Consider the following 24339-nt stretch of genomic DNA (forward strand, 5'->3'; position numbering starts at 1 on the left):
GGCACAGCTTGCTAATTGGAAGCCAACAAAATAGTTTTATCTCTGCCATTACTGTGCTCTGAGGTAATGAGATAACAACTGTAAAAGCATTAGTGCTCATTTTAGCATAATAGACGTTTGGTTTTCCTTGTCAAGATCTGGGTGGGAGTAGACAGATGGTCTCCAAGTTTGTTATGGAGGTCTGCAGATACTGGAGATCAGAGTCAAGAGTGTGTTGCTGGAAAAGCACAGCAGGTCAGGCAGCATTCAAGGAGCAAGAGAATCGACGTTTCGGGCAGGAGCCCTTCATCACAAATTTCTGATGAAGGACTCCGGCCTGAAACGTCGATTTCCCCGCTCCTCGAATGCTGCCTGACCTGCTGTGCTTTTCCAGCAACACACACAACTCAAAGTCTGTTATGTCTGCTTCAGTTGGAATGCCTATACATTGAAGGGATGATCAGGTTGTTTCTACAGAAACCGTCATGTGATTCAATATCTGTCACTTTGAGTCCGGCAAGGTTGTCCTTTTTAAAAAAATCCGAATTTAAACCTGAAAATATAGAAGAGAATACCATGCTGTTTGGGGATTTCTTCATGCACTCTGGCATAAAATTGCCTCTGGAAATTGAAGTATAGTACATCCATTTATCCACAGCATATTACCATCTCAAAGAGCTCCCAATATGTTGGGTGAACATGATTTCCCTCTTACAAAACTGTTGATTCTTTTGGATTTATCTCAAATGCCTTCTTTAAACGTTTGCTGTAATGTTTTATATAGTAGTTTCTAACATTTTTCCCTATGGCACTCATACTTACAGGACTGTAGTTTCCTGTTGTCTGTGTCCCTTGGGGATCAGTTAGCTCAGTTGGCTGAATGGTTGTTTTGTGATGCAGAGTGATGCCAAAAGTGTGGGTTCAATTCCTGAAATGGCTAAGGTGACCACAAAGAACTCTCCTCCTCAACCTCTCCCCTCATCTGAGGCATGGTTACCCTCAGTTTAAAGCAGCACCAGTCAGAGCATAAGTTTAGTGTGAGAGGGGAAGCATTTTAAAAGGGACCTAAGGGGCAACATTTTTTCACACAAGGTGGTGTGTGTATGGAATGAGCTGCCAGAGGAAGTGGTGGAGGCTGGTACAGTTGCAACATTTAAAAAGCATCTGGATAGGTATATGAATGGAAGGGTTTAGAGGAATATGGGCCAAGTGCTGGCAAATGGGACTAGATTAGGTTAGGATATCTGGTCACATGGACAAGTTGGATTGAAGGGTCTGTTTCCTTGCTATACATCTCTATGACTCTATGACTGTATCTCATGACTCTCTCTCATGGGAGAGCAGCTCTATGGTTTGGTTAGACTGTGATGACTTTATTAGGTAAAGAAAATACACTTGTTATTTCTGTGCTAATGGAACCTTCCCTAAATCTAAGGAGTTTTGGAAAATTAAAACCAACACATTATCTTACTTGCTATTTCTTTCTCGAGCTCAGGAGGATGTCCATCATGGCCTGGGGGAACTTGTTAGCATCCAGCACCAATAATTAGCTCAGTGCCATATCTCTGATTTTGTAGTGTTTTTAATGTTCCTTTTTTCCTTCAACTTCTGGACTTATAGCTATTTCTGGGATGTTACTTGTGTCATCTATAGTTACAACTGATGCAAAATACCTGTGTGATTCTCTTTTTGTTCCCATTATTAACTCCCCACAAACTTTCTATATGATCAATACTCATTTTGTTAGCTGTTTCTACAGGTGTTTTTAAAAAGAGACCCTGCTTTCTGATTTTAGGTTTCTAATTGGTCAGTCTTTCTTTCAGTTAACCCATGCTTACTGTTAATATCCTTGCTAAGCAGCAATCTATAGTTATTCTAAATAGTGTCCCATCATGTCTGTTTTAAAGCAATACAATCAAATCATCAAAAATCAAAGAAACTGTCTGCATTGCAACTGTCTCCTTTTGCAGAAAGATATCTGGAAATATTATTATATTATGAATTAAACAGTGCAAAATATTTTTACATTTGTCTGTGTGTATTTTGCTTAAGCACTCTTCCTGGATTTTTGACAGTTTACATTCTTGATCTTGTGCCTGAAATGGAACTGCACATTTCTTTTATTCCAAAACTGTTACAGTTAATTTTGGGGAAAAAAAAGTTGGCTTAATTTTTCAGAGAAGAAGAGCCCCTATAGTGTGGACAAGGGCCATGTGACGCAACAACTGACCCATTCCCCTAACCTATTGCGCTGCATTTACTCCGTCTAATACACCTCCCTGAACACTCTGGACAATTTAGCATAGTCAATTCACCTATCCTGCGCATCTTTGGAATGTGGGAAGAAACCAGAGCACCCGGAGGAAACCCACGCAGACACGGAGAATATGCAAACTCCACACGACAGTCACCGAGGCTGGAATTGAACCCGAGCCTTGCACATTTCATGGTCCTTCTTCTTTCAGCAATTGTTTAACTCTCTGTAAAGCTTACCATTTACATTTTTTTTTTCTCTCTTTTGCCCCTTTCTTTGATTTTTCCCCTCTCTTTTTTTTTTCCCCAGTATCTGTACTGTCTTTTGGAATTCCGGCAGGGCTGAAACCTGTCTGCTTGTTCAAGCGCCACAAAAATATAATTTCCCTGTTCAAAGTCGACCAGCAGGAGACTGGAAGAACACAGCAAGTCCAGCAGCATCAGGAGGTGGAGAAGTTGATGTTTCGGGTGTAACCCTTCAGGACCGGGGGTTGGGTGTAGGTGGGTGTAGGGGGAGCTGCAGATAAAGGGGGAGGCAGGGCAGGGTGGTGAAGTGGGGCTAGGTGAAGACAGGTCGAGGGTACGACCTGGTTGGTCAGTGGGAGGAATGAATCCGATTGGTGGCTAGGTGGAACGGAAGGGAGGGGGGAGGGCCGGTGGTAATGGAGGAGGCCAAGGATGGTCATGTTGGAAAGGGAATGGGAAAAGAATTGAAATGAGCAGTGACTGGGAGGTCTGATTAGGCCCGGCTGCGATGCTCAGCAAACGTTCCCTGAGCTTACGTTCAGTCTCCCCGATATAAAGAAGACCACATCAGGAGCACCTGATGCAGTAAACTCGGTTGGAGGAAAGGCAGGTGAACCTCTGTCTCACCTGGAAGTACTGTTTGGGGTCCTGGATGGAGTTGAGGGTGGTGGTGTACTGGCAGGTTTTGCATCTTTTCCAGTTGCAGGGGAAGGTACCTTGGGGATCGGCGAGGGGCGGGGGGGTTGTTCTTGGGAATAGTGGCGCAAACCAAGGACTGTCGAAGGGGACGGTCCTTGCGGAAGGTGGCGAGGAGTGGGAGTGGGAGGGGAAGATGTTCTTGGTGGTGGGCTCTAGTTGGAATTGGCGGAAGTGTTTAAGGATGATGCATTGGATGCGGAGACTGGTGGGGTGGTAGGTGAGGACAAGGGGGGGGGCTCTTAAGTAGTCTCCTGTTGCTACTAACCAATACGTGATATAAAACCAATATCATTTAAAACCGAGCAAGTAGGCATTGTCATGCAAAATACAGAAGATACTGAAGATACTGGAGGATAGTGGGCTAGTGTAGGTTAGGTGGGCTTGGATCGGCGCAACATCGAGGGCCAAAGGGCCTGTGCTGCGCTGTATTTTTCTATGTTCTATGAAATCTGGAATTAAAAACATAAAATGCTGGAAACTCTTCAGTCTGACAGCATCTGTGGGGTGAAACAGTTAACATTTCAATTCTCTCTCCAATAATGCTGCCAGAACAGGTACCCTACCCCAGCACTTTGTTTCTCTTAAATGGTAATTTATCTCACTTGCTATTTGTGGGACCTTGTTGTGACACGTTTGTTTATAAGTTTGCCTTTAACAAATAGTATGTGAACTTGAAGTAACACAGATGCTGTTGTTGGTCTGGTCTGGGATACACTGTCATAGTGACCACAGGAAGTGCTGTGTGAATACGCTAAAGGCAAGGACTTTTGATGTCAACTGAGGGTCCTGGGAGGTGTTTGCCCAGGATTGCTGCACTGCACTGGACCCAATCAGATTTTATTAAAAAAAAATTGCAGCCTTCTGTGAAAGCAAGCAAATATCTTGGGCAGAAAGAAGATTCTAGGAGAGAAACCCTGAATAAACTCAACTGTAAGTGGCATGCTGTCCCATTTGCAGCCAATGCCAATCTACCTCATCCATCACAACTTTGCCAGATACTCTAGGTGATGAAATTGGCTCACTTCTCCTTTGAAGGAAGAACAACAAAACATAACAAGTTTCAAATTCTGCTTCACTGGCACTTTTCCTAACTCTGAAATCTAATGCTTGCATTTGTTTTTTTCTCAGTTTTGTCATTAGCCATTTGATCAGCCTCCTCCTTTCCAATCCAATGTAACTGTAATTGTGAAGCCTGTCACTGCATCTGCACACTTTGCAGAGCCCAGTTTGTTAACTTTTTATTTCCTCTTTCAATCGGTTTGCAGTGAGCTGTTCTTGAAAATGAATTGCCCAGAAAAGGAGTAAGCTGAGCAAGTTCAGTGATGTGGCTAAAGGCTCCAGGAAGTCATCCATTTACTTAAATCGTGCAGTATTTAGGGGTGACAGGAACATTTGAACTATTTTAAGATGCAAGTTTTATGAAGATGGCCTGTTTAAATGCAGCATGTGAATGATGTCCACGAATGTGATGCTTTGCAATTTCAGGGGGAGTATCATACAAATTTGGTCTGATCCTGTGCATATGTAATATGCATAAAAAATGCAACTTTTGGATTTTTTGCATGGTGCTCTTTTTAGATTGCTTTCACAACTGGAATGTAGAGTCCTCCAATCTTTGTACAGAATACCTGATCTAATCAAGAAGTTCAATGCTGTTTGCTCTTGCAAACTTCCACCAGAATGGTCTGGAAGCTGCAATCAAAGCAGCCAGAAGGTTTACAGTACTTATAGTAGCTGAAATCTAGCAACTTCTTTCCACAGAACAATTTGCATTCATCGTGTTTAATATTCCAACAGGCTATTACATCTAACATTGAGCTAAATGTTTTGGTCCATGTGACATAAGAAAACCAAGTGCACAGAATTGTACAATGATTACAGACAAATGGAGACCTCTTGGACCATTGTGGCTGTGTTGGATCTCCTAACCAGCAATCAATGAGGGTCATTCTCCTGTGTAATCTTAATCCAGATTCTACTTTTATCAGATAAAATTCCAAAGCCCTATTTAAAGACGTGACTTGAACCTGCCCCTGCCACTTTCTCAGGTATTCCAGATCTTGACCATTGCTTCTTTGGGAAAGCTTGTCCTCCTGTCGCGTTGCTGCTTTTGCTGTTACGTTAACCTGTGTTATACAGTCATACAGCATGGAAACAAACCCTTTAATCTAACTTGCCCATGCTAACCAGACATCTCAATCTGACCTAGTCCTGTTTGCCAACATTTGGCCTATATCACTCTTCAACCCTTTATATTCATGTATCCATCCAGAAGCCTTTTACATGTTGTAATTATATCTGTTCCCACCAATTCTTCTGGTAGCTCATTGCGTGTATACACCATCTCTGGGTGAAAAAGTTTCTCCTCCGGTCCTTTTTAAATCTTTCCCCACTCACCTTAAACTTACACCCTCTAGTTTTAGACTCTCCCACCTTAGGAAAAAACCTTGGCTATTCACCCTATCCGTGCCACTCATTATTTTATAAACTTCTATAAAGTCATTCCTCAGCTTCTGACGCTGCAGGTTTTAAAAAAAGCCTCAACCTAATTACCTTTTCCCTACAGCTCAAACCCTCCAGTCCTGGCTACATCCTTGTAAATAGTTTCTGCACCCTCTCAAGTTTAACAACATCCTTCCTGGAGAAAGGTGACCAGAATTGTACGTAGTATTCGAAAAGTGGCCTCCCCAATGTATTGTATAACTGCCGCATGAAGTCCTAACTCTGATACTCAGTGCTCCAACCAATGAAGGCAAGCATGGCAAATGCCGCCTTCACGTCCTGTCTATCTGCGACTCCATTTTCAAAGAGCTATGCACCTGCACTCCTAGGTCTCTTTGTTTGGCAACACTCCCCACGGCCATACCATTAACTATATTATCGTGCAGCCCTGATTTGCCTCACCAACATGCAACACCTCCATATTTATCTAAATTCAACTCCCATCTGCCTCTCCTCAGCCCATTGGCCTATCTGATCAAGGCCCCATTGTACTTGTGAGATAATCTTCTTCAGTGTCCAAAACTTCTATATTCATATCCAAATCATTTATATAACTGATGAAAGGCAGTGGATCCAGCACCGAATCTTGGGACACACCACTAGTCAGAGATCTCCAGTTCAAAAACAACCCTCTACTACCACCTCCCTGTCTCCTAACTCAAAACCACTATCATTCTACCATGTGGAACTTTGTTGAATGCTTAGCTAATGTCCATGTAGATAATGTCTACCACTCTGCCTTCATCAGTCTTCTTTGTCACCTCTTCAAAAAAACTAAATCAAATTAATGGGACATGATTTCCCACACCCAATGCCATGTTGACTATTCCTCATCAGTCCTCGCCTTTCCAAATGCATGTAAATCCTGTCTGTCAGAATCCCCTCCAACTTACAAAGAACAAAGCACAATAAACAGGAACAGACTCTTTTGCTCATCATACTTACACCAATTCTTATTTCTTAAATTAGACCTGCTTCTTATAGCCCATACGTGATTTCTCTCCCACTGTTCACCTCCAGTGAATGTGTCTATCAAGATAGACCTTAAACGTTGCTAACGTACCTGCTCCCCCACCTCCATTGGCAATGCATTCCATATACCCCCAATCTTCTCTATGAAAGATTTTCCACACATTTCTCCCCAAACCTGCCCCCCTCACCTTGAATCTGTGCCCTCTTGTAGTTGACCTTTCCATCCTCATGGGGGAAAAAAGCCTCTGACCATCTACTGTATGTATATCTGATCTCTATCAGGTCACCCCTCAGCCTCCGTTTACCAGTGAAAACAATCTGGGTTTCGGCAACCTCTCCTCACATCCTTCCATTGTCATGTCCTCTGTTCAGAACCTTCATGGTTTTGAATATTTCTGAATCTCCCTGAGCCATTTGGTGCCTTTTCTCCAAGGAACACCGACCCACTTCTCCTCTCCTCTATGTAACTGAGATTTCTCATCCCTGGTGCTGTACTCTAATCTTACCTGCAATGAAAAGTCTTGATATTTTTCTTTGAAGATTGGTGCATACAACTGAGTGCAATATTCCATTTGAAGCTAAAAATAATGTTTGATACTGGCTTAATATAACCTCCTTTGCTTCGGTATTCGATGCTCTTTTACTGTGTACAAACTGAAGGTAATGTGTACAAGTGATCCCCTTTTTGGGTTTCCCATCTTCTATAGACGGTAATGTAACATGAAAATGCTATTTTAAAATCCTCTCTGCCTACCACACACACCTGATCCATGTTGATTTCTCTGCTCCCCAAAACCTTCAAAGGTCCTTTTTTAAGGCCCTCCCCAATTGGGGGCTGAAAATTGAATGCAGTTTGAAACTGTCGTCAAGAAGACTTTGTTTCTGAGTTGGCCTCTTATAGTTTCCCCTATTACATAACTTTTTGGCAGAGACTTTTAATTGCTTTGGTTTTGCTGTTTATGGACCTTGATCTCCACCTTTGTTTGTCGTGTTTATAAAATAAAAGGAACAATCTTTTGGAACCAATTTGAATTCCCTCTGTTTTATCTGCTTGTCTGTGAAGCACTTCTAGAACTTCTCTTGTATATAGGAGAGACCCTTTAATACTCAAGTATTTGCCCATTTTGTTGCCTTCCATTTTGCCTGTATTAAACCACTATTTAAGATGAATATTATTTTTTTCAATTAAAATGTTCGTCCATTGATATTGTATATACATTACTTTATGGGAAAATTTTCATTTAAAATATTGGTGCTACATAAGCAAATAATTGATTTTGTTAACTCGCCCGCTTGTCGTAGAGTCAGAGATGTACAGCATGGAAACAGACCCTTCGGTCCAACCCGCCCACGCCGACCCGATATCCCAACCCAATCTAGTCCCACCTGCCAGCACCAGGCCCATATCCCTCCAAATTCTTCCTATTCATATACCCATCCAAATGCCTCTTAAATGTTGCAATTGTACCAGCCTCCACTACACCCACTGGCAACTCATTCCATACACGTACCATCCTCTGCGTGAAAAAGTTGCCCCTTAGGTCTCTTTTACGCGTTACTGATTCCTCACCTAGTTACAAATCTATGGTTTTGATTATTGACCACTAGCCAATAGTGATGCAAATTGTAAGTCAATTGGATTTCCTGTTAGATACTGAGTTGCGGTTTTGGAGGAAAAAACCCTTCTTGAAGGACTGTATTCTAAAAGGTCCCCCTGCCTTTTATTAAATTTCTCAGAAATGAAACTTGCAGAATTTCAGCCTGTGCTTGATTCTGACATCAGGCTTAAAAACAAAAACCACAAACCGTTTCCTGAACCTCCTGGCTTACTGACAATTTAATTTACATTGGAGAAAGGGAGGAAGAGTGGTTGACAGGGCGTGTTACTAAAGAATCTTTGCTGCTGAGGTGAATGGGTACAGCACGCATATGAAAACGCTAGTGTAGTAAAGCAGGTTTTCTCCTCTTCATTATCTGTGTCTTAAAGGGAAGCTCTGAACAGTCAGCTTCCCACCATTGGATAATGATGTGGTTTCCACAAACACACTGTTTTATATCTCAAACATGTGATCGTGAGAAAGTAACCTTAAGTGATTGCAATGCTGCTCATGTTGAAATAGGTGAGATGAGACCGCATTTGGAGTACTGTGTATTGTACAGGTCACCAGTACTTATGAAAACGCCTACAGAAAAACTTCGCTAGGCCAGTAATTGGAATGAGGTGAAAGTGAGGACTGTGGATCAGAGTCAAGGTTAGAGTGGTGCTGGAAAAGCACAGCAGGTCAGGCAGCATCCGAGGAGCAGGAAAATCGACGTTTCGGGCAAAATCCCTTTATCCCGATTAAAGGGCTTTTGCCTGAAACGTCAACTTTTCAGAGGGTGATGGGTGCTTGGAATGCGTTGCCAGAAGAGGTGGTAGAGGCAGGCACAGTAGATTCATTTAAGATGCGTCTGGACAGATGCATGAGTAGGGGGGGAGCAGAGGGATACAAATGCTTAGGAATTGACCGACAGGTTTAGACAGTACATTTGGATCAGCTCAGGCTTGGAGGGCCGAAGGGCCTGTTCCTGGGTTGTAAATGTTTTGTTGTTTCTTTCTTAAGCAGAAATTGGTGTTGCTTGTGTGAAGGATGATGAAAGTCAGTCTTTTCTGGAATAATGAAATGTGGGGATTGCTTATAAAGGCAACATTCAATGACTATCCCTGGCTGTGCCTGAAAAGGTGATGGACAGCTGCCCTATTGAACCGCTGCAGTCTGTGGATGTAAACTCTGCTGCTGTTGGGAATTTACAGGATTTCAACCCCGCAATAATGAAGCATTGATATATTTTCAGATCAGTCTGGGAAGTATTGGGAAGGAAATGTGTGCTTGGTGCTTTCTTGCACCTCATTCCAATTACCTGGTGCCTTTGTTCTTCCAGGTGGCAGATGTTACATATTATAAGATGATGTTGATAAAACCTGGTAGAGACTACAGCCAGGGAGAATTGATGGTGGAGGGAATGAATGTTGATGGTGGTGGATGGGATGCCGATGAAGAAGGATACTTTATTTTGCATGTTGTCACACTTCTTGAGTGTTGGAGCTGCACTAATCCAGACAAATGAAGAATATTTGATCACAATCCTGATTTGTGCCTAATAATTGGTGGACAGAGTTAGAGTTGTACAGCACAGAAACAGACCTTTTGGTCTAACTCGTCCATGCCGAACAGATATCCTAAATTAAGCTAGTCCCATTTGCCAGGATTTGGCCCATATCCCTCTAAATCTCTTATGAATATAGCTATTAGAGAAAATGTGACCTATTCTTGGGAAATAAGGCAGGGCAGGTGACTGAGGTGGCAGTGGAGGAGTGCTTTGGAACGAATGACCGTAATGCTATTAATTTTAGAATAGTAATTGAAAAGGATAGACTGGATCTAAAAGTTAAACTTCTAAATTGGAGGTAGGTCAATTTTGCTAGTATTAGGCAAGAACTTTCAAAAGTTGTTGAGGGCAGATGTTTGCAGCTAAAGGGACAGCTGGAAAACGGGAAGCTTTCAACAATGAGATAATGAGAGTCGAGAGACTATATTCCTGTTAGGTGAAAGGCAAGGCTGGTAGGGAATGCAGGATGACTAGAGAAATTGAGATTTTAGTTAAGAATAAAAAGGAAGCATATGTGAAGTCTGACGGCAGAGATTGAGTGAATCCCTAGAGGAGTATAAAGGCAGTAGGAGTGTACTTAAGAGGGAAATCAGGAGAGCAAAAAGGGGACAGGAGATAGCTTTGGCAAATAGGTTAAGGAAAATCCAAAAGGATTCTGCAAATACATCAAGGATAAAAGGGTAACTAGGGAGAGAGAATAGAGCCTCTTAAAGATCAGCATGGCTACCTATGTGTATAACTGCAGGAGATGTCGGAAATACTAAACCAGTATTTTGCATAAATGCTTACTGTGGAAAAGGATTATGGAAGATAGAGAATGAGGGGAATTAATTAGCGACATCTTGGAAAAATATCCATATTCCAGAGGTGATGCTGTGCATCTTAAAAAGCATAAAAGTCGATAAATCCCAGAACCTGATCATGTGTACCCTAGAATGCTGGAAAGCTAGGGAAGTGATTGCTTGGCCCCTTGCTGAGATATTTGTATCATTAATAGCCATGGATGAAGTGCCGGAAGACTGTAGGGTGGCTAACATGGTGCCACTATTTAAGAAAGGTGGTTAGGACAAGCCAGAGAACTATAGACCAACGAGTCTGACATCACTGGTAGACAAGTTGTTGGAGGGAATCATAGGATTTACATGTATTTGAAAAGGCAAGGATTGATCAGGGATAGTCAACATCGTTTTGTGCGTGGGAAATCATGTCTCACAAACTTGAGCTTTTTTTTTTGAAGAAATAGCAAAGAGGATTGATGAGGGCAGAGCAGTGGACTTGATCTGTATGGACTTCAGTAAGGTGTTCAACAAAGTTCCTCCTGGTGGACTGGTTAGCAAGATTAGCTCACATAGAACAGAGGGAGAACTAGCTATTTAGATAGAGCTGGCTTGACAGTAGAAGACAGAGGGTGGTGTTGAGGGTAACTTTTCAGACTTGAAGGCTGGTGACCAGTGGTGTGCCACAAGGATCGGTGCTGGGTCGACTGCTTTTTGTCATTTTATATAAATGATTTGAATATGACTATTGGAGATGTGGTTAGTAAGTTTGCAGATGACATCAAAATTTGAGATGTGGTGGACAGCGAAGAAGGGTACCTCAGAGTATAGTGGGGTCTTGGTCAGATGGGACTATTGGCCAAGGAAGATGGAATTTTGTTTAGATGAATGTGAAGTGCTGCATTTTGGAAATACAAATCAGGGCAGGACTTAAATACTTTATGATAAGCTCCTGGAGAATGTTGCAGAACAAAGAGACCTTGGAGTGCAGGTTCATAGTTCCCTGAAAGTGGAGTTGCGGGTAGATAGGATAGTGAAGAAGGCATTTGGTATGCTTGCCATTATTGGTCAGTGCATTGAGTATAGGAGTTGGGAGGTCATGTGTGGATGTATAGGACATTGGGTTTAGGTCACTTTTGGAATACTGCATGGAATTCTGGTCTCCCTGCTATAGGAAGGATGTTGTGAAACCTGAAAGGGTTCAGGAAAATTTTGCAAGGATGTTGCCAGGGTTGAAGGGTTTGAGCTATAAAGAGAGGTCGAATAGACTGGGGCTGTTTTCCCTGGACTATTGGAGGCTGAGGGTGCCATTTATAGAGGTTTATAAAATCATTAGAGGCATGGATAGGGTAAATAGACATGGTCTTTTCCCTGGGGTGGGGGTGTCCAGAACTAGAGAGCGTGGGTTTAAGGTGAGCGGGGAAAAGGGGAAACTTTTCATGCAGAGGGATGTGCATGTATGGAATGAGCTGCTAGATGCAGTGGTGGAGGCTGATACAATTACAACATTTTGAAAGACATTTGGATGGGTAAATGAATAGGATGGGTTGAGAGGGATATGGGGCTGGCAAATGGGACCAGATTAATTTAGGATATCCGATCGGCATGGACAAGTTGGACCAATGGGTCTGTTTCTGTGCTGCACCTCTCTGACTTTATTCATGCACCCATCCAGATGTCTTTTAAATGTGGGAATTGTGCCAGCTTCCACCACTTCATCTGGCAGCTCATTCTATGTATGCAACACCGTCTGCATGAAAACGTTATCCCTCAGGTCCTTGTCTCTTTCCCCTCTCACCTTCAACCCATGCCCTCTAGTTTTGAACTCCCATACCCTGGGAAAAAGACCTTAGCTATTCACCCTATCCATGCCCCTCATGATTTTATAAACCTCCTATGAAGTCGCTCCTCAATCTAGGACATTCCAGGGAAAACAGCCCCAGCCTTTTCAGCCTCTCCCTGTAGCTCCAGTTTCCAACCCCAGCAACATCCTTGAAAATTGTTTCTGCCTCTTTTCAAGTTCAGCAACATCTCTCTTAAAGAAGGGAGTCCAGAATTGAATGCAATATTACAAAAGGGTCCTCACCAATGACCTATACAGCCGCAGCATGACCTCCCAGCTCTTATACTTCATGAAGTGACCAAAAATGGTACCGAACACCACTTTCACTATCCTGTCAACCGACCATTCCACTTTCAAGGAACTATGAACCTGCACCCTAAGGTCTCTTTGTTTGGCAACACTCCAAAGATGCGACCATTAAATGTATAAGTCCTCCCCTGCTTTGCCTTACCAAAATCCAACAGCTCACATTTATCTAAACAAATCCGTCTGCCAATCCTCAGCCCATCTGATTAAGGTCTCCTTCTACTTTGACATAACCTTCTGCACTGTACGCTATCCCACCAACTTTGGTGTCATCTGCAAACTTACTAACTAATCCTCCGACATTCACATCCACATTACTTATATAAATGACAGAAAACAAGGAACCTAACACTGATCCTTGTGGCACACCTCTGGTCACAAGTCTCCAGTCTGGGAAAAAGCTCTCCCACACCACCCTCTGTCTCCTACCTTCAACCCAATTTTATATCCAAATGGCCAGGTCTCTTTGGATTCTGTGTGATCTAATCTTGCTAACCAGTCTACCATGGTTTAGGGGAGTTGAGAGCTGATGCGCTTGCCATAGAACAGCCATTCCTTTATTGTTTTCTTGTCGTCAGAGTATTTCTGTGTTGGGTCCAGTTAGGTTTCTGGCTTGGGTAACTGCTACTGTGTTCATTTTGGTCAACTGTGGGGAAAAACAGGGTGGTAGAGAGAAACCAGGGAATTATAGACCAGCAAGCCTAACATTGGTAATGAGGAAAAAATTCTCAAGTCCATTATCAAAGATTTTATATCGGAGTATTTAGAAAGCAGTGGCAGAATCAAGACAGAGTCAGCATGAATTTATGAAGGGGAGATCATGCTTGACAAATCTGTTGGAATTCTATGAGGATGTAACGAGTAGAGTTGACAAGGGCGAGCCAGTCGATGTGATCTGTTTGGACTTTCAGACAACGTTTGACGAAGTCCCGCATAAAAGATTATTGTGCAAGATTAAAGTTCATGAGATTGGGGGAAGTGTATTGAGGTGGATAGAAACTGGTTGGCAGAGAGGAAACAAAGATCCTTTTCAAATTGGTAGACAGTAAATAGTGGGAGTGCCATAGGGATTGGGCTTGGACCCTAGCTTTTCATAATATAAATTGATAATTTGAATGAGGGAACTAAACGTAACATCTCAAAGTTTGCAGATGGTACTAAGTTGGGAGGGTAAACTGTGACGAGGATGCAGAGATGCTTCAGCATGAGCTGGACAGGTTGGGTGAGTGGGCAAATCAATGTCTGATGCAGTATAATTTGGATAAATGTGAGGTCATTCACTTTGGAAGCACAAACAAGAATACAGGTTACTACCTGAAAGGCTGTAAATTGAGAAAGGGGAATATGCAGTGGGACCTGGGTGTCCTTGTGCAGCAGTCGCTGAAGGTGAGCAAACAGGTGCAGCATGCAGAAAGAAGGCAAACAGTATATTGGTCTTCATTGCGAGAGGTTTCCAGTGGCAGGGATGTGTTGGTGCAGTTAAACAGGGCCTTGATGAGGTCACACCTAGAATATTGTATGCAGTTTTGGTCTCCTTTTCTGAGGAAGGACACTCTTGCTCTCGAGGGAGTGCAGTGAAGGTTTACCAGGATGATTCTGGGGATGGTGGGATTGACTTATGAGGAGAGATTGACTAGGTTAGGATTGTTTTCACTGGAGTTCAGATGAATGAGGGGTGATCTTAGAGACTTATAAAATTCTATCGGGACGAGGCAGGGTAGATGCAGGGAGGATGTTCCCGATTGTGGGTGTGTCCAAAACCAGGGGTCACAGTCTGAGGATTCAGGGTGGACCGTTTAGGATAGAGATGAAGAGACATTTCTTCACTCAGAGAATGGTGAGGCTGTGGAATTCATTACCACATGAAGTAGTTGATGTCAAAACATTGAATGTATTCAAGAGACAGCTAGATATAGTATGTAGGCCAAATGGGATCAAAGGTTATGGGGAGAAAGCAGGATTAGACTATTGAGTTGGACAATCAGCTATGATCATGATGAATGGTGGAGCAGGCTCGAAGGGCCAAATGGTCTCTCCTAGCTCCTATCTTCAGTATTTCTATGTAACTGTTTCTCACTATCATGTGGACTTAACAAACATATTGAAGACAGGTATCTGTGCTTTCAAAATTGTGTGGGATCCAGGCAGAACAGATATGAGGATAATCTTTATTTTTCCCCTTGTTGGATGTATCTAAGGCAAGAGGGCATATATTTAACATGATTTTTGTTTTGTTTGCCAATGGTAACACAAGAAAGCTTTTTATGCAGCAGGTGGTTAGGATCTGGACTGTTCTGCTTGCGAATGTGGCATAGACCAATTAAGTAGAGGCTTTAGATTGCTTTCTACGAAGGAAAATGTACAGGGCGACTGCTGTATCTGCAAAATCAGCTTCCGCAGTTTCACTAGGAAATATTACATGAAACATTCCCGAACCAGGAGCCAGGGGGCTGCCGGGGAGGTGGTAACATTCCCGTTTGAATGAGTGGGTTCAGTACTATCTGTGGTTTCAGACTTCTGCGGTAGGTCCTGGAACATATCCCCCGGAGGTACAGGGTGGGGGGGAGACTACTGTAGGAGGCTACTGGGAGAAGGTGGGCCAGTGGCAGTGGGTCAGTTGTTCTTGTGTGTTTTGAGGGTATGGGACACTTTTACTTAAGATTTCTGAACTCTTAATTTATAACAATGAGGTGCTGAGTTGTGCCTGATCCAACTATGTATACATAGTCAGTATTTATGAATCAAGTAGAATTTAATAGAGAGTGATTGCTGTTGATATTAAAGTATTGTTTGACTGAGCAGAGCATCAATGATCCTCAGTAATCAAAGTCGACAGCAATCAGGTGCTCTCCTGCAGTGGCTTGAATCATACGAAGCATAAAGGAAGATAATAATGATTGTTAGAGGTCAATCATTTCAGAACCTGGTCTTCACTGTCGGAGTTCCTCACTTTACATTTTTATATCCAGGAGTGTTGTTGCATACAACTGATTTGTTTCTTTTCTCCACCACTGAACCACCCATACTATTTTTTTTCATGTATTAACCACCAGCACGCGTTCTCCAATTGATTACTTTTTATTTAACCTACTTTTACAATTAATCTGTTCAGAGATGTTATTATTGCACATCTCTGGAGCAGGTGGGTCCAGCCTCTAGGTCCAGGGGTAGGTGCACTGCCAGTGTGTGTGCCACAACAGCCCTGGTTACTCAGTTCATTGTCCTAGGTTCTGTCACTTGCAGCTGCTTAGTCAAAGACCTTCCCATCTGATAATGTGCACTGATGTTTGCAAAGTGTTCAGGTAATTAAGTAGTTCATGCCACATGTAGCAATACCTGAACAAGATTTAGATTTGGGCTGATGAGTATTATTGGCAAGTAAGTGTAAAACAACGATGGATATTATTGGCAACACAGTGCACAACAATGACGATCCTAACTTGACATTCAGTAACGTTGCCATTGCTGAATCCACTACTATCAACATCCTGGGGAGATGGGGCTGTTGGGGGAGGGGTGGAGTTGCATTGACCAGAAATTCTGTGACAAGAAACTCACCGACTGACTCCCCAGACCCATCCGTTCTCCCAAATATACAAGTCTGGGATGTGATGGAATGCCCTCTGTTTTATGTAGATGAGTCCAGCTTCAACCATGCTGTCTTGACATCATCCAGGAAAAAGCTGCACATGTAAATGCTGCATCATTGGTCACCTTTACACACACACTCATTCCCTCTATCAGTACAGTACTGCAGTGTGACAGCAGTTTGTACATTCACATGGTTCAATTTGTCCAGGCTACTTCAACAGCAACTTCCAATTTTGCAGCTATTGAATCTAGAAAAAACAAAGTTAAAAATCACAACAACAGATTATGGTCCAACAGGGTTAATTGGAAGTACACATGAAAGAAGTGAAACTATCACTGTATTCTAACAGATGAAAGGCTTAACAGATAATCAGTTTTTCAATGTAAAATTTCAGTTACATCACACTGTAAATTTTTGCTATAAATTCTGTGTTACGATCGAGCCCTCCACTATCACCTGATGAAGGAGCGTCGCTCTGAAAGCTAGTGTGCTTCCAATTAAACCTGTTCGACTATAACCTGGTGTTGTGAGATTTTTTAACTTTGTACACCCCAGTCCAACACCGGCATCTCCAAATCTAGACAAAACAAGTGAGTGTAAAACATGTGGGTGGCACAATGGTTCTGTGGTTAGCACTGCTGCCTCATAGTGCCAGGGACCCGGGTTCAATTCCAGCCTCAAGTGACTGGGTGGAGTTTGTACATCCTCCCTGTGTTTGTGCAGGTTTCCTCTGAGCGCTCTGGTTTCCTCCCACAGTCCAACGATGAGCAGGTTAGATGGATTGGCCATGCTAAATTGCCCAGAATGCGCGGGGACGTGCAAGCTAGGTGGGTTATTCATGGGAAATGCAGAGTTACAGGAATAGGGTAGGGGGATGGGTCTGGGTGGGATACTGTCTGGAGGGGTAGTGTGAACTCAATGGGCTGAATGGCCTGCTTCTTTGATTTGAATATAGCCTCTTGCAAGTTCCACTGTAGTCTCATTAGTAGAAAGTGAGGGCTGGAGATCAGAGTTGAGAGTGTGGTGCTGGAAAAGCACAGCAGGTCAGGTAGCATTCGAGGAGCAGGAGAATCGATGTTTCATGCGGAAGCCCTTTATCTGAAGCTTCTCGGATGCTGACTGACCTGCTGTGCTTTTCCAGCACCACACTCTCTCTACTATCGTCTCATACTATCCTGACTTAGAAATCTATTGCTATTCCTTCATTGTCACTGGGTCAAAATCCTGGAATTCTCTCAACCGTACTGTAATGAACTGGTTCTAAGAAGGCAGGTCATCATCATCACCCTCTCAGAGACAATTGTGGTGTAAAACAAATGCTTTGCATTGTTGCCCATATCCAGGAATTTTTTTTGACAAAGTGTTTGACACTACATACATGTTGAGACGCATAGCCTTTTTCCCTATCCAGTGCCCTTATTCCGTTCCTTAATATTACTAGGAGTGAGTGTAGTTGGCCGAACTTTGTATTCATGTTGCTCTGGAGCTCAGAAGGAAGCTGAGCTGGGTCATTCACTTAGCATTTCTGGTATGGAAGCAGTGTCAGGAATGTCTTTTGCACTAATAGGCTGAGCTTCCCTATCATTGAGGAAAGAAAAATTCATGCAGCAACCATCACTTTATCCTGTTGTTTAGTTGTCCACTTGATTAATAACTAGATGTGGCAGAATCTGCTGTAGAATGTTGCTTCTGCTGTTTAAAAAACAGGTAATCTTGTGGTAGTTTCATCAAGTTTGTACCTCATTCTGAGCTATGCCTGCACTGAAAATTGTAATGCTTGTTGATAAAGAAAATACTCTGTAATTCATTTATTAGTTTAAGTATTTTTCAGTGAAAATTTTTCTGCGTTATTAGGAGCAAAACAACACATTAACAATATTTTTTTCCTCGCGTACCCATTTGAAAGATAAAGATGCTACGAGATCCATGGGTGGTAAAAACTGCTAACGTACACCTTTTCCTCTGCAACAACTTAGCTTATAATTCAGAGCAAGAGTGTAGAACAAGAAAGGTATGTGGTTATTCGACCTGCTGCTCCCACAGATGATGCAAAATCTGTCCATTGTGGAGAATTAACTGCTTTTTAAAAAAACATATTGGCTTACCACATGTAAACCATCCAAAAGCTCTGTAGGAGTTTGATACCTTACTAAGTCATATTCAGCTAAATCTACCCAAATATGGTCAGTCTTGGGTAAGATAACTTTAAATGACATTTTGTCTGTAGCACAGCAACAACCATTGTGCCAGGAAACATGTTTTTGTAAGCAAGGACATTTTCCTATGTTTCCCATGACTTGCAGTTTTCTGTTATTGACACGGGTGGGCCTGTGTGTCTAAAGGAGACAATTTTTTAAAATTTCATCCACCTGTGGGGGACCAGCTATTTAATGCGTGAAAACTCCTTTTGAATGAACCATATTCTAAACGGAACGTGTCCTGTCCAGTGAATTCCAGCTCTTTGTACTGAAGTTCTTTTGATATTGACAATTTTTATACACTTTGCAGCTGAATAAGATACTTGGCAAATTGCAAATCTTGGATATCTGAAACAAGAATAGTACGTGGCAGTCAGCAAATTAAGTGTATCTGCACAGAGAAAAGACAGGGAGCCATTTTATGCAAAATTCTTCTCTGAGCAATAATCTGAAAAACAACGTTAATAGTATCAGTGAGAGACTTGGGTTTACACAATGCCTTTTCATGTCCTCTTGGCGTCCCAAAACGTTTTACACCAAATCATTTCTTTTTTTTTTCATCACAATCATAGCATAAACATTGCAGCCATTTTCTGCACAGCGGAGTTCCATAGGCAATGTGATAATGGCCTGACAAATTGTGTTTTTATGTTAGGCAAAGGATAACTTTGATCCAAACACAACAGACATCTTCACTTTCCTTCTACAAATTTCCATTGAATTCTGAAGGTAGATTAGTTCTTGGTTTAACATCTTCTCTGAAGGACTGTACATTAGGATCAACCTAGGTTTCAGATTTAGCGCTGGTTTGGAAGTGGGTTTAAGGGGAGGAGAAAATATTCAAGTCAGCACACTTAGATGTTTGAGAATGCAACTTTTAAATTGTGTTGCCTCTACAAGACCCATAAAATTCTTAAAGTAAAAAATAAAGGCCATGTTCACTGTATATTTGTTTACTTAAAAACCTTGCTTTGAATCTTCCATGGTCAGATACCAAACCAGCTTTGTTTTCTTGATCTCATTTCCAGTTAACAAGAAAATGTTGTATTTATCTCATGCTGTAATAAAATGCCCACAGAATTTCATTGGAGGATTTGACATCTCGATACTTGAAAAGTTACAGCATGTGATTAGAAAGCTTGGCCAGACAATTCCACTTATGTGGAAGTAGAGAGCACGAGAGGTTGAGAGGGAAAATTCCAGGGTTTCGTTTCTTGCTATATTAGCTGACAATGATGAAATGATTAAAGTCTTGGAATAATTAAGAGCAGAGTTGATGGAGTGCAAATATATGGGACATGGGAAGGAGTGGTGTCATGAACGGATTTCAAAATGAGGCTGAGAATTGTGTGGTATTGCGTGGCAATGTAGGACCAAACAGATGGGTAAATGGAACTTAGTTTGTGCTGGTAAATTGGCAGGATAACTTAAGGGAGAATAGAACAAGGGGCACTTTTCAGAGGCTGGCACCCCATCACCATTCACCCTTTATTTACAAATCAGTTGAAAATAGAACCGCCTCTCACTGCCTCTGGCATTCAGCCCTCAATATCCTTGACATTCATTCTTTTATGATAACCAGGGCTGCCTGACTGAACCACATTTACAGCCTCAATTATAGGATTCATATTCTCTGCAGTCATCTGGTTTCAATTACTACACTTGCCAAATTGTTTTCAAGTAAAACCAGTGTGCATATTTTTTAAAAAAGATAAATCATGACAAAACATAACATTTATGTAGCCATTAGGTTTTGCTTTAAGTGATTTATATGGGATATCTGGTTGGCATAGATGAGTTGGATCGAAGGGTCTGTTTCTGTGCTGTACATCTCCATGATTCTGACTCCACATGACCATTTTCTTAATTGCATTCATTGTTTTATCGAACTCTTGATACTTGAAAGGCTGTTAGGAGGAAAAGGTAAACTACTTCAGAATAAGTAAAATTAGGCTGACTATCTTAGCAACTGGTGCAAAAGCAGGTGATTCTTGAATTGTGGAGAGAAAAAAAAGGAAAGTCATCATGTGTGGCACAACTATAACTTCCAGAAATAATTTGGAGACTCTTGCTATGGTTACGTCATGACACAAATGTTATGAAATGACTGGACATCATAACTGAGATGAATGCATTTGATGCTTGTTGTGTACCGGGTCAAAATCTGCAAAGGTGGTACAGATGAAACAAAATTAAAAGGAAAGAGATATGTTGTATTAAATTTTAAATTCAAACTATTAATTTAAAACATATGCCTCATCTGAAAATTGGAATTGATTTTAAAAGTCAAACCAAGTCCATAGAAAATCTTTCCAATTCCATTTCTTCTGCAGCACCTTAGGCTACAATTAGCCAGCTCAGCACGAAGTAAGTAAGTAAAGTCTCTGTTGTCCTACCAGACCATAGGACTGTGTTCGCATTACAGAGAGTCAGCTGCTGGTGGTTTAATCTGAGGGGCACCACACCTCAAGTAAATTGGAAGGTGGAGCAGGAAAGTCCTTCGAGGTAAGCTCAACATATGCAGGAACTGAGTCTACATTGTTGATGTCACTCTGTAGAAAGAAGTCTTAAATTGTACATGGAGTAGTGCAACATGAAAATTGTGATTTGTATCTGTCAAATTACTGGGGCTGAGAAAATCTGTCATTAAATGGGAAGGGGATAGGTCGTCATCGCCTTAGAAGAAGCTATCTCCAGAGTTGATGCCTGTGTGATATTATTTGAAAACGAATTAATAAAATCCTTCCTCTTCAGATTGATAGCCTGCTCAATGAGCATGAAGTACTATGTGGAAGAAAATATTTCAATGAAATCTAGCACCACGATCAAGTATTTCATGAAGATGTGGAGTAGTGTCAGTGAAACTCTTATATTCATCTTCCTTGGTGTATCAACAATTACGAATACCCACGAATGGAATTGGGCATTTGTTTGCTTCACTCTATTGTTCTGTTTGATTTGGCGAGCACTAGGTAAACAATTGTTCATTTTCTAAACCTTTAGATTGTCAGTCTGTGTGCAGGAGTTTTTACTTTTTGGCTTTACGCACATAAATAAGAATATTTGAGTTTGAGTATAGGAAGAACAGGTATGATTGTGAAAGAATGTGGTTATTTAATGTAAATCAATGCAAGGAAAACTGTGCGTACTTATAAATATTTTACATTGAGTCAGAGAGTGTTTGGCATGGAAAAAGACCCTTTAGTCCAATTTGTCCATGCCAACCAGGTATCCTAAATAAATCTAGTCCCATTTGCCAGCATTTGGTCCATATCGCTCTGAACTTTTCCTATTCATACACACATCTAGATGCCTTTTAAAAATTGTAATTCTGCTGGTCTCAACCACTTCCTTTGGTAGCTCATTCCATACATAAGCCATTCTCTGCATGAAAAAGTTGTCCCTTAAGTCCCTTTTGAATCTTTCCCCTTATGCTAAACCTATGCCCTCTAGTTTTGGACTACCCCACCCTAGGGAAGAGACTTTGTCTATTTATCCTATCCATTCCCCTCATGATTTTATGAACCTCTATAAGGTCACCCCTCATCCTCCGACACTCCAGGGAAAACAGCCCCAGCCTATTCAGCGTTTCTCTGTAGCTCAAACCCTCCAACCCTGGCAACATCCTTGTACATCTTTTTTTAACCCTTTCACATTTCACAATATCCTTCCCTATGGCAGGGAGACAGAGTTGCATGCAGTATTCCAAAAGTGGTCTAACCAACATCCTGTACAGCTGCAACATGATCTTTGCTGTTTATTTATTTTTCTTAGATGAACTCCTATGTCCAGAGATACTTGAAACCAAACAGCAGAGGCAGTCAGCAGTGAGGGTTCACTGCTGGGTCAGACAGCTGTGCAGGTTTACTTCTCTGCTTGTTTCAATTGCCTCGTCATCACTGCTTTGCCTCTTTTCTTCCATTTTAAAGTGCTGTTGTTTTGATTTTATTTTTCCCAAAATTCCCGAACAATGCAACAGCATATAAAAAAGTAGTTACTGCCCCTAGAATTTGAAGAAATGAGCCCCAACACTGAAAAGACCTCAGAAAAGGAGCACCTCTTACAGCCCTGATTTTGGCCCATCCTCCTTTGTGGAACGTTGTTTAGTTTTGCAGTGTCCAGTGCACTGAAGCCAAATACAAGGATGTTCTCACCTTTGTTAGATTTACATATATGTATTCGTCTTGATTTTGCCCAAGTTCTATTCACTATATAACAAAGCTGGTCTCTCCGCTGTCTTGTGGATGCACTGTGAATAACATCAATTAATTTTGTCTTGTATAGGCCAGAGCAATCTGCAATTTCATTGTGTTCAGCTCTTTATAGAAACATTGAGCAAACCTTGTTTGGGAAAGGACAATACAAATAACAATGGGCTTGTATGCCAGTGATTTGCATGTAGTTTCAAAGAAGACCATTAGCGAGTGATATCACCCTTTGATAGATATACATGGTTGCCAATTTTTAACCAATTCCTTTTTAATTTCAGGTGTTATTGTGCTAACGCAGATCATTAACAGATTTCGGAAATTGATTATCACCCGCAAGGATCAATTTATCATTGCCTATGGAGGGCTGCGCGGGGCAATTTGCTTCTCGCTTGTGTTCCTGCTTCCTTCTCATATCTTTCCTCGAAAGCATTTGTTCATCACATCAACCATCGTGGTCATATTCTTCACTGTGTTTATTCAGGTTAAAACTATCTACTTATGTCTTGGTTGTTGAAATATCTGTTACAAAACTTTGTTCTCCACTTGAAATTAGAACTTAGTTATCAATATGCTTATTAATACAATAACAACTTTATTACAAGTCCTTAATGTGCAATAATTGACCAGCTTCAAAATATTGAGTTTATTTAAATTGCATGCTTTTTTGCAAAGTCTATTCACGAAGACTCTGAGTTAGAGATTTGAATTTTCCTTGAATGTAGAGAGGGCTGGAGAAGTACTTCAAGTTCTCAATTGGACATAAAATTCTGTTACGATTTGGCTTTCATAAACCATTTTGGCCAACTCTTATTGTAGTTGTTTTAGACAATCTGATGTCTAAATGTTATTTATTTTTTCAAGTGTATTGTTTGGTGAAATCTTTCATTCCAGTTAGTAACAAACATAAGTACCTTCCCAAGTTACAAAGAATATAATTTGTAACCTTGATCTAAGGAAAACCATCCCTCGCTATCCTTTTTGAGCAGTCTGCAGGCTTTGACAGAGTTGACTGCACTGTCTTCCAATGCCTCTCCAATATAATCCAGCAGTGTGGTACTACTCTAACCTAGTTCCATTATTTGTCTACCTGTAACTACAGGATACTCCTATTAACTGGTATTCCCCAAGGTTCTAAGTGGGATTCATCCGCCTTCTCAATTACATGCTATGTCCCTCACTCCTCTGTCATAAGGAGGACTGCTTCAATAACAATTAATTTTCACTAATGTCCTTTTAGAAAATGAGATATTCCTCCTTACCCATTCTGATCCACATGTGACCTCCAACTCTTAGCGACAAGGCTGATGCTTAACTGCCCTCTGAAATGACTTAAGAAGCCACTCAGTTGTACCAAACTGCTAATAAAGCCAAAGAGAGGACGGAAACCTGACAGCACTGGAAATGACAACAGCAAACCCAATCCTGTCAATCCTGTAAAGTCCTTCTTATTAACATGCATTTCATTAAATAGTGAAGGAACAGCCTGATGTAGTCATACTCTCCGAATTGTGCCTTACAGACATCACCATAACGTGAAGAAATCATTACTGGACTTGGAACATTAATTATGTTGCCCTCTTCTCAGATGCTGCTAGACCTGCTGAGTTTCTCA

The 24339-nt window shown here is 41.5% G+C and overlaps 1 protein-coding gene across 1 annotated transcript in view; it reads left to right on the forward strand.

The window, feature by feature from the left end:
* Nucleotides 1-24339, forward strand: part of slc9a2 (solute carrier family 9 member 2) — a 93547-nt gene that overhangs the window by 36856 nt on the left and 32352 nt on the right. The window contains exons 4-5 of the mRNA XM_043691732.1: nt 21271-21488; nt 23006-23208. Coding sequence (XP_043547667.1) covers nt 21271-21488; nt 23006-23208 — 421 coding nt within the window. The remainder of the gene's footprint in view (nt 1-21270; nt 21489-23005; nt 23209-24339) is intronic.

This window comes from Chiloscyllium plagiosum, chromosome 6 (assembly GCF_004010195.1).
Source record: "Chiloscyllium plagiosum isolate BGI_BamShark_2017 chromosome 6, ASM401019v2, whole genome shotgun sequence".
NCBI lineage: Eukaryota > Metazoa > Chordata > Chondrichthyes > Orectolobiformes > Hemiscylliidae > Chiloscyllium > Chiloscyllium plagiosum.